Source organism: Sitophilus oryzae, unplaced genomic scaffold (assembly GCF_002938485.1).
Source record: "Sitophilus oryzae breed Bouriz unplaced genomic scaffold, Soryzae_2.0 scaffold_1976_pilon_pilon, whole genome shotgun sequence".
NCBI classification, from domain to species: domain Eukaryota; kingdom Metazoa; phylum Arthropoda; class Insecta; order Coleoptera; family Curculionidae; genus Sitophilus; species Sitophilus oryzae.
Genome location: NW_022146697.1, coordinates 1227944 through 1240090, shown reverse-complemented (window position 1 = coordinate 1240090; position 12147 = coordinate 1227944). Strand labels below are relative to the sequence as shown.

At 33.0% G+C, this 12147-nt stretch overlaps 1 protein-coding gene across 1 annotated transcript in view; it reads right to left on the bottom strand.

Moving 5' to 3' along the window:
• Positions 1-235: 235 nt before the first annotated feature.
• The window catches only part of LOC115883706, a 56732-nt gene continuing 44820 nt past the window's right edge, over positions 236-12147 (bottom strand). Inside the window, exons 3-6 of the mRNA XM_030902103.1 lie at positions 6739-6952; positions 4631-6528; positions 3922-4526; positions 236-421 (exon numbers count right to left, since the gene is read on the bottom strand). Coding sequence (XP_030757963.1) covers positions 236-421; positions 3922-4526; positions 4631-6528; positions 6739-6952 — 2903 coding nt within the window. The remainder of the gene's footprint in view (positions 422-3921; positions 4527-4630; positions 6529-6738; positions 6953-12147) is intronic.

Below are 12147 nucleotides of genomic sequence, written 5' to 3'. Positions count from 1 at the left end.
ATGGACAAGCCTAGATTTCTCTCGAGTTCCGTCCTTATCTCCTCGTTTAGAGGGCATCGGAAGAACACGTGCTCCGCATCTTCGGTCACCACGCGGCAATGGTGACAGTTCGGGGAGTCACTTCTCTTGAATCTGTGCAAGTATGCTCGAAAGCATCCATGCCCAGTCAAGAGTTGGTTGATGTAGAATCCAACCTCCCCGTGCACACGGGTGATCCATTTGGTGACATCCGGGATTAGTCGATGTGTCCACCGACCTTTCGTCGATTGTCCCATCTCACTTGCCAGAGACGATGACTTTCAGGCCTCTCTTCTTCACAGAAGATCTGTCGCTGCTCGGCTTTCTTCTTACGGTGTTGTCGCGGGCGTTCTCCCGCCAAGAAGTCGATAGGCAGGCATGATGCCACTACACTCACTGCATCCTGTGATACCGTCCTAGGTACATTACATTAATAGATCTTTAAGGTCGCAGTGATTAACCTCCCTCTCACTCATTCTACATTCTAGCCTAAGAATTTCAGTATGAAAATTTAAATATATATATTTTTTGCTTAAGTTTTGAAAACCATTGTTCGATTTTGAAAGAAGAAGTTGAAACCAGTGGATTGATTTGCAAAGTCACTGCCCGTATTGTAAAAATTTACCTCGTCATTAGCGTGGGTGGTTTTAAAAGATGTCTCTATTAAAAATCCGCAAAATCCTTTTGTTTTTAAAAGTTTTCTGAATTTTAACAACAGAAAAAATGTCAGCATTTTAATATTTTATCATAACAATGGCCTTTTTGTTGAAATGTTTTAAGATACACTCTTTCCACAGTAAAAAAGGCACTTTTTAGGTTTTGTTTCTTAATAAGAGCTTCGCGTGCTCTGCTATTAGCTTTTTCATACATAAAATGCATATTTGCCATTTCACGGTTCATAAGCTGTACGATCATAGTAGTTTCGTTACACAATTTTGTTATAAAAAACATGTTAAACCTCGAGACCTTATTTAACTTTATATGTATATGGTACTTCTGCAAAAGATATTTACCTATAAACGTTTATCCATAAAATTTGTGGATAATATTATTATAATATAATTGAATACTACACTCACCGGCACCAAAAACGGACACCTTAAAATTTTGTTGTAGGTATTTTAGAGTTGTGTATATCGTGTTCTAGTGGACCGATTTTGATGATTTTTAAGCAATTTGTAGCTAAATTATTTGACTTTTTGATATCTTTCTAAATTAAAAATGAAAGTTCCCATCTGTCAATTATACGAGGGATAACAAAATGTTGGTATTGTAGTGAAAGTTTGAAACACCCTGTGGAGTATGTTAACAAAGCAAGAAATTTACAAATAATTTTATCATCTAGATGCATCTTTTCTTGATAGATTGTTTTTTGTCTCATCTTAATAACTTTATTTTTGTTGGAGAAATTCACTTTTCAAGAAGACACTAACGTTTTTTGGGGATTTCTTTTCCAGTGGCGAAAACAGACTTTTTTAAAATACTAGGTAATTAATTTAATTGTCAAATTGACACCTGAGAGCAACAGGTTAATTGGTTTATATCATTTTTGATCTATTTGAAAGCAAAAACTAACACCAAAACTAAATTTGACACCAAATCCAAATGCACCCTGTATTAAGATTTCAGAGCAGTAATGTGTATAAAATAACAGATCCCTAAACATTAAAATATATGACCCGAGCAACAATACAGGATTAAACCAGGTTATAGCTATACAGCAGCTCTGCTGGGTATTATACGTGACATTGATTCTAGTAAGACATCGACTTTGATCTTATTGGCTTAACCAAAGGCCTTCAATAAAATCAATCATAGTTTACGTTGTCAATTTTACATTATATTACATTTTCGATGATGGTTATTAATCTAACAAAAGATTAGTTTGTGCCAACCGTTCCCCCAGTACATCGCATAGGGTATTTTATCTCAAAGCATAGCCAAACATATTTTGTGTTTTTTAGTATATACAGGGTCCGGCAATAGTGCGTCGGGCATCTGTAGCTCCTAGAATAAAAAACTTGAGAATTTTGTTTTAGTGCAAACCTAAAGTATGTACCAGGATGTATTTCAGGAAAATATTTTAACTTCTATAGGATGGCTCAAAAAGTGTGAGCGGACCTGGATGATTTTAAATGGAACACCCTGTATATTGTGCATTTTTATTTCTTCCTTTCAGATCCTTTACATAACCCTAAGATATGAATAGATATATTTCCATAGTTTCAGAGATATTAAAAAAATAAATTAAAAATATATATTTTTCAGCCCTTCTTAAAAAGACTATTAAAAATACAGAACTGTCTTGAAATCAAAACGATATTAGGTATTTATTTTAGATGGTCTGTTCTTACTCTGCTATAAATATGGTAATCGTATTCATACAGGATGTTCAATATTCTACGCCAAACTTTCTAAAATAAAATATTTTTTCTTTGTTTTTAAATGTAACACCCTGCATATTATTTTTTATTAGATGGAGTGCTTTAAAAATGAACATTTATTATTTAGAGTATTTCAATTTTAACGGTTTCGCAGATACACGCAGTATTATTTCATATGGCGCTTTCAATGGTAAAATACGAGAGAAAAATTACTGGGTGGCTTTGATAAAAATTTACTGTGAAAAATGCCATATGAAATATAAAACCGCAAATATCTGCGAAACCGTTAAAAATTTTGAAATACTCTAAATATAAAAAATGTTAATTTTTTAATTCTCCGTCTATTGAAAAAATAATATACATGGTGTTCCATTTAAAAAAACGGCCTTAAAAGAAAAATTATTTTATAGTTTAGAAAGTTTGGCTTAGAATTTTGAACATCCTGTATAATTTACGATTTTCATATTTATAGCAAAGTAAGTTCAGACCATCTAAAGTAAATACCTAATATAGTTTTGTTTTCAGAACAGTTTTTGTATTTTTAATAATTTTTTTAAGAAGAGCTGAAAAAATATATATTTTTGATTTATTTTTTAATATCTCTGAAACTATCAAAATGTATTTATTCATATCTTAGGGTTATGTAAAGTGATCGGAAAGGAAGCCAAAATGTAATAATATACAGGGTGTTCCATTTTAAAAAAAATCATCCAGGTCCACTCACACTTTTTTGAGCCACTCTATAGAAGTTAAAATATTTTCCTGAAATACATCCTGGTACATACTTCAGGCATGCACTTAAACAAAATTCTCAAGTTGTTTATTCTAGGAGCTACATATGCCCGACGCACTATTGCCGGACCCTGTATAGGGTGGTGACAATTTCGATACTCAACACTGCCATCTCAGAAACTACGAGAGATACGAATTCAGTTAAATAGGACAAAAGTTGCGTAATTAGAAGTCTGACAAACATCTATGAAGAAAACACCGGTATCTTGATTAGTTTCGGATTTATGCAAAAAAAATGAAAATAATACATTTTGTTGCGAAATTGAGACAATAGAAATTGCAACGTTTGCAATCCAACATGCAAATATTGCTTATGGTACTGTTCTATAATCAATTCGGTCAACCGATGTTGACGAGGTAGCAAAACGGGATGTTTTTGAGAAAAGTTGAGACCTGAATTACCTAAACGACCGCCCACCCTGAGAACACCCGAGCTATCGAGAAAGGGGGAGAGCTTACGCATAGATTTAGACAATGTCTTACCACTTTGAATACAATATATTTCGTGATCAAATGATTGAGCTTGAACATTTCTAATAAGCAACATGAGAGATGAATGTAACTCGTTAGTAGTGATATATCGACAAAGTTTATCCTTGGGATGTCGAAGATTGTGAACAAATCGAGAGATATAAACAAGAACGCGTTGTATAGTACTAAGAGATGAGTATTTGGACAATAAACTATCGAAAAAATCTATAGAAACGGCTATTTTCAAAGAGGTTACTTTTTTTTCCTCCTTTATTGACAAAGAACTAGGGTCTACAGAGTGATTAAAAGAAGGCCAACAGTTTTGTGGCTCTTTAAGCCATGGTGGTCCCGCCCACCATAGGGCGTGATTTACTAGATCCTCTGGTAACAGACCTCGCGAAGCACAATCAGCAGGGTTCTTATTGGATTCCACATAATTCCAACGATGAGGTGAAGATTTAATCCAAGAAATAGTTACCATAGAATCTGACCACGCATAAAGCTTACAAAACTTAAGATTGTTTTCCAGCGTTTTTGAGATTGCTGCAATAAGATCAGACAATAAGACTGCAGCGCATAACTCCAGTCGAGGAAGAGAGATTCGTTCTAAGGGCGAAACTTTTGATTTTCCGCTCACCAAAGAGACACGATATTGAGAATTATGAGAAAGAGCACGAAGGTAAACAACAGCCGTATAATATTTTTCTGATGCGTCACAGAACCCGTGAAGTTCGTAGTATATGACATCATTACAAGTGATGCGACGAGGAACATTAAGAGACGAAATGAGATGCAGTTGGGATTTATAATTTTCCCAAATTTCCAAAATGCGATCAGGCGGTTTTTCATCCCACCCTATACCTAAAACCCAGAGTTGTTGAATCAAATATTTAGCGAAAAAAGTGAGAGGTGATCCCAATGGATCGAATATTTTTGCCAGCTCTGACAAAACGTGCCTTTTGTACATGGCCTTTCCAGAATATCAACTTTATATGTGAAATAATCTTGCAGTGGAACCCACTGGAGAGTTTTGAGAACCATGTCCTTTTCAAAATCAAAAGAAAAAGAAGAATCGTGACACACAGATGACGCGATTTTATCTAAAAGAATTTGTGAGTTACTGGACCATTTTCTAAGTTCAAATCCTCCAGAACTGCATAATGCCACAAGCTCTTGCTGTAATTGTAATGCAGACTCGACCGATGAACAGCCTGTTACAACATCGTCTACGAAAATGTCAGTTTCTAGAACTTTTGCAGCTAGTGGAAATGAAGCTTTTCCCTCTGCAATAAGTTGTTGAATGGTGCGAAGAGCTAGAAATGGAGATGAGCTAACTCCAAAGGTGACAGTTTTCAAACGGTAGTCTTGAACGTCTTCGAAAAGAGAGAACCGCCACAAAATACGTTGATAATCCGTATGCTTTGGTTCTATCCAAATCTGCCGATACATTTGTTTAATATCTGCAGTGAATACGATTTTATCAATGCGAAATTTTAATAATATTGAGAATATATCCTTTTGTAATTTCTCTCCCGTTAAAAGATTATCATTCAAGGACTGTCCCTTGGAATCTTTAGCCGAAGCATCAAATACTACTCGAATTTTAGTAGTAGCACTACTGAGTTTAACTACAGGGTGATGAGCGAGATAATAGAAATGACCTTCATCCGAAGCTTGGTGAGCAGACACTTTTTCCATATATCCCGACGACAAATATTCCTGTAATACTTCAGAGTAACTGTCATAGAGAGAAGAATTTAGTAATCGCTTTTCTAGCGAAAGCAAACGACGATATGCGGGTAAGCGAGAACCAGCGAAAATTGGCGAGATATGTCGAAATGGTAAGCCCACGATAAAACGACCAGAATCACAACGCCAGAGAGACTTAAGAAATATGCTTTCGCATAACTCATCTTCCGAAGAACGAAATATTTTTCGTGGCAGTTCCTCAATCTCCCAGAATCTTTTAATGAATGAATCCATGGAATCTTGAAAATCTTCTGAGCACACCACACTGCATAAACTAGTTTTTACGCAATCTGGTGGAAAAGCATAACCACTGAGAACCCAACCAAAAATAGTGAGAATAGCAGAAGGCATTTTGGGATTATGAGTAAGAATTCTTTGGTCCTTTAATAAAAAGGGATATAATTCTGCTCCTAGTAGTAGATCAACTGGAGCAGGTTTTCCAAAATAGGGGTCTGCTAGCTTTATACCGGAAAGATGAGGCCAACAATCGAGATTTAAAGGCGAGGAAGGAGTAGGCTTTCCAATTTTAGGCAATACGACTGCCTCGATTAATAGAGATGACGACGACGATGAGTTGCATGGGCGAATTTGAGACGAGATGAAGCTGGTAGCGGTAGACGATACTTGGCCAACTCCGAAGATCAATAAATTGATTTTTTGTTTGAACAATCCTAACCTATTGGCACATTTCTCCGTAATGAAACTACATTCACTAGCGGAGTCAATGATAGCTCTGACTTTATGGAAGTTTCCATATTCATCGCGAATTTCGATGAGAGCGGTAGAAATAATAACAGGCGAGCCTGACGATAAGAGACTAATTAACGAATTTACTTGAGAAGAACCAGAAGTGCCTGGAATAGGATTAATTTGAGATGTATGTAGAGAACCAGCAACAGAATCCTTAGGCGTAGGAGGCGATATTACATCTTGATTTTCGATTTGATTTTCGGTAGAAAAATGCAAAAGAGTGTGGTGGTTTCCTTTACATGAGTGACAAACAGAACGAGAACTACACGAAGCGACATTATGATTATTACAGAGACAGTTCAAACAAAGTTTATGTTGTTTTGCAATTGAATATCTTTCTTTAGGTGATCTTTCCAGAAATGAACTACAACGATATATAGGATGGCCTTTAGTATTACAAAACGAACAATAATAATAGCTTGCATTTTGAGAATTATTGAGATTAGATTTGCTAGAATTAATAGTAAAAAACGATTTTTTATTGCGAACGAATTTTTCCTTGGAACTATGAGAAGAAAATTATTTTTTATCAGATTTTTGAGTAGGGAATGCAATCGATTCTAAAGCTACACACTGTTTTTCCAAAAAAGTTTTTAAACTTTCGAAAGTTGGTATATTTGTTGAGCTATGTTCTAAGTCAAATCTTTTTAGTGTAGGCATATCAAGCTTGGCAAGAGCAATATGAAAAAGAACAAAATCCCACGAATCTACGGGTAAACCTAAATTTCGTAACGCTTCTAAATTCTCATTAAAAACATTTAGTAATGTTCTTAATTCAACAGGAGTTTCTGAAGTTAACTTAGGTAAATCAGTAATTTACTGCCAACACGAACTTGATAATAAGCGAACATTTTCATAACGATTGCAACCAAACCAAACTTTTATATGCAATATCATAGTTATCTTCACTTAAATTTAAAGATTTTATTAGAGAGAGAGAGGTTCTTTTCCTAAAGATAATTGCAAGTATTGAAATTTTTGAATTTTTGGAACCGAACTATTTAAATGTACCAATGATTTAAATAAATCTATAAATGCAGGCCATTCAGAATAATCACTATAAAATTTAGGCAAATCTATTTTTGGTAATTGCAAATTAGTTTGATGAAAAACTTTACATTGATCTGTCTCTGGTTTTATATCTTTATTGAATAAACCATGATAAGTTGTGCGAATTAAAAAATATCTATCATCAAACATTTTAAAAAAATGAAAAATTAATGAAACGAATTTATCTATGTGTGTTTTTTAATTAATATTTTAATCAAAATGAACTCAAAAAATATCCATTAGCAAATAAGATTTTATTTTTAGTATCAATTTACTAAAATTTAAAAATATTCTCAAGTAAAAATACAATTTATTTCAATAATTCAGAACCGAAAAAAACAGTCAAGAACTGCGAGATATGCGAAGCGAATTTATCCAAACGATTAAATGGAATGCGACAAAAAAACGAATTCGAACGATTTTATCGATAAAAACAAATTTTATTGAAATAAACTATATTACCTACCAAATATTTTAATATTAATTAATAGAAAATTATTTAAAATCACCCAATAGTAATAAAAAATGTGCAAAAAGAAATATCTAGCTAAATTATCCGGCTCGAAGGACCAAAAATATGTTGCGAAATTGAACGAAAAGAGAATTGAAAAAAAGAAAATATTGAGAAATAAATATGCCAGAGCACTCAAATGACTTACCCTTTTTTTTGCCCACACTCTTCGGACGCACGTAACGTTGTTGCGAAAAAATAGTACCAGAAAAATAGAAACGGTATCGGATCTCTGCACTAGTGTTTGCGACTTGGTCTCTACACACCGGCCGAATTGCGAATGTCTTCTGGTAGTACGCGCACTATGATCGCGCGCACTGGGCAATAGAGAAATCATCTGAGTTTGAATTTTGAAACGAAATTGAATTTAATTTAATGACTTACGTGATCATTCTCAACCAAACAATTAATAATCCAATAATGTAAAGAAAAATAAACAAAAAATTAAACTACTTATTTTTGCACATCACTTATATTGTACAAATGATTAAATATTGTAAACCCAAACCCAATCAAAGAAAACTAAAAAAAAGAACAATGAGATGCGTGAACACATTTATTTTAAATGACAATATCTTCAAAACTATTGTATCTATTGCAACGTAAGTTGGTATAGTTGTCGTAGCTTTGTCGTAGCCAATGTTTGAGGTGTAGCGCGAAATTTGTGTAGGTAATAATTCATAATTTTCTGGTTATCGATAAATGATGAACTGTTATTGACTATTCTGGAATAAATATTTTCAAATAGACAGCATGGTGTTTAGTTGCATGACCTCCCTACAATAATGACCAATAGCCGCCATTTCAACCAAGTTTTTTTTGTACCCACACAAGAGTACGAAATTCTTGACTGATGTGTAGTGTCTAGGATTATCCGTCACAAATGTTGCATGAACAACTGGAACTAAGGCGGTACGTATGTGTAAATTAGACCTTTAGACCATTAAGTAATAAAAACGATACTAAAAACGTAAATATGTAGTGGTAATTTAGAACAAAGATAAGTAAAATCAACTCTATTTAACAGTAAAACAAAGCCGATTTTCAAATTCCGCCATTTTATTATTCAATTCTTCAGTTTTATTACCGTAAGCAACTGACTAGCTAAAATAACAAAACCTAATTCGGTTTTAATCTGGCCTGTAAATCTAGGAATACAGCGCCCGGTATTTATTAACTTCTGCTTCGACTAAACCAAACAACTGCACACACACACATTCTGAAACGGCAATTATCTAATTGATTTTAATTATTAAGCGGGTGAGAGTATTAAGGGCGATGCAAGGTCGTTTATAAACCCCGGCTACGGGAGAAACAGGGGCGGATCTATGGGGTGGACAACTTAAAGGTAGGGTCAGAAATAGATATTTTACTCACACTGTTTTTGTGATGTGGTTGCTAAAATTTCGTGTCGTGTTCACACTGGTGTTTGGCCTAAAAACTGTTATTTTTTAATAACTGTTGAAACTATTACTGTTATAAGAGGTTAAAATAACATGTGTCTGATAAAAAAAAGCAAAATAAAACACTAAATCGCCACAATAATACACTAAAACACTTTTACTTTTACACTGGACGCGCGTTTCGATAACCATGTTAGCATCATCAGCAGATGATTAAAACTAAACTACAATCTACAATTTGAGCGTTTATACAGGGTGTCCCAGGCTGAACGTGCATTAGAAGTTTATAGAGAACCACAATATCTAGATCGGAGATTTTTTGCACATCATTGTTTTACAACGAGATCTATCGTTTAAAAATATTTTCAATATGGCGGCACTTCCGAAAATACCGGAAGTTGACAGCAACTTTCTTATTTTAAATGGGTGCCTCAATTTTGTATTATGTACTTAAATTCTCTGTAAAATTTTATGAATTTTGATATTAAACACTCTATATCTTATATTAACCGTTTTTAAGAAAAAAAAGATTTAAAATTTTTGGACGAAAAAAACTACCTGTCAAAAAAATTTGTATAGCCTAAAAGTCAAACTAAGTGATTACTACAGCCACTACGATATAAAGAGAAGACATGTGGCTATCTATTTCAAAAATTAAATAGTTCAAATTCTATCTAATAATGGCGGTAGCTGTCATGGAATTGAGTGATTAAAAAATTATCATAAATAATTTTTTTCAAATGGAAACACACTTTTTTTATTTCACTAATGCAACGGTTTTTCAGTTTGTTACTTTTTAACTATACATGTTCCTATACCTAAAATAAATCGTTTTTAAGTTATTTAAGATTTAGTTTCAAAACGTATATTTTTCTTGATTTTATCTAGTTTCCTTTGACATTAAGTGTCAAACGATCAGACAATTTATTTCCATCTGTCAAAAAACAAATTATTTTAATTTCCTATAGTATAAATACTGCCTGCTTAAGAATTTAAAAAGTGTATTTATAAAAATATATCTCGTATTTTCGCTCTTTAGCGATATCTAATAGTTGATATTATTAATAATATTGCGTATGATCAAAAGAAAAAACAGCGCAAAGTTGGCTCGAAAATGATGCTGCTTTTTGAACAAAGCGTCACAATATAACATAGCCAGATATATTATTGTTTAAAAACAATTCTATTCTCTATCACTTAAGGTTTAAAGTCATAGGCTACTGGTTAAAATCAAGAAAAATATACACTTTAAAACTAAATTAATTTAGTTTTACTAAATCTTAAATAACTTTAAAACGATTTATTTTAGGTATAGGAACATGTATAGTTAAAAAGTAACGAATTGAAAAGCCTTTTCACTAGCGAAATAAAAAAGTGGCTTTCCAATTGAAAATAAAGATTTATGATAATTTTTTAATCGCTGAATACTATGACAGCTGCTGCCATTATTATATGACATTCGAACAATTTAATTTTTGAAATAGATAGCCACATGTTTTCTCTTTATGATACAGTGGCTGTGGTAATCACTAAATTTGACGTTTAGGCTATACACATATTTTTGACAAGCAGTTTTTCGATCAAAAATTTTAAATATTTTTTTTCTCAAAAAACGGTCAATGTTAGATATAGAGTGTTTGATATCAAAATTCATAAAATTTTACAGAGAATTTAAGTACATAATAAAAAATGGGGACACCCATTTAAAATTAGAAAGTTGCTGCCAACTTCCGGTATTTCCGAAAAAATCTACGAGCGAGATGTTGTAGTTCTCTAGAAATTTCTAATGCAAGCTCAGCCTGGAACACCCTCTATACTCGCTCAGTAGACACCGAGTGGGCGTGGCAAGATCTAGCCAACCGAGTCAGAGCCCACCGAGCGTAACAGTTAGATTTCCACCACTAGAGTAGGAGGAACAAAGAACTTGAAGGAATTGGACCGTTGTCTCTGTTCATACTATCTTTACATTTGTTAATTCTGATGCTTTCATATGCGGCTAATTGCCTGTAACTTGAGACTAGTTTAATTAATTTTAAATTATTAAGATCTAGACAATGTTCTTTATCAACAATATGTTCAGCAACGCAAGATTTATCCGGTCTACCATATCTTATCTGAGCTAAATGTTCTTTAAATCTAGTTAATATTGATCTTCTAGTTTACCCAACATATTTCTGATTACAATCTTTACAAGAAATTTTATAAATACCGGACCTTATTCCAATGGAGGTGTTTCAATCTAAAGGATAATTCAATCTAAAGGATTAAAAAAAATGTTACATGGTAAAAAAAAACTGTTACTGCTATATTTCGACCGCCACGAGTTGTCGTTTCAGAAAATTGATTTTCCCAAATCTGTTAAATTTTGGTTTTAAAAACTGGTTAGAGCCGTATAAAATAACGTGACGTATTATACCTGTTATTTTGTAAAAATAACAACTGTTGCGTTATGTTATTTCTAAATAACTTGAATCTTAGCAATCGGGTCGTTTCTCTGTATTTGAAGGATGTTTCTAGATTGTTCTTTCTATAGATTATTGAGTCACTTTATGTGTGTTCATTAAGACAATAAGTTCAAAAGTTGTCCTACTCTTAACTTAATATAATTAAATATCTGTTCTCCATGTCTTTTTCAAATAAAAATATTCTGATTTAATTATCATCTTTCGTGAAAACGAGTAGGGGTAGATAGAAAACAGTTATTTTCTTAGATATAGTGTTTTATATAAAACATTTAACGTTAGAAATATTGTTTAACTGTATACATTTGTGGTATAAATTTCTCTTAATTAAATTTACCGCTTTAAGCATATTTTTTTTTTTATTTTCGGAAAACTGGAAAATATGCTAATTCTTTAAAAAGTTTTGGATCCGCTCATGGGTAGAAGGAAGTGGAAAATATCGATTCTGGGGACCGTCGAATTAAAAATGGTTTACCCTTCGGCTGACAAAGAACAGATTCAAATTAAAACTTTGATAACTCAGCGTTTATATTGATTGTGATTGCTTAATCTTCTTA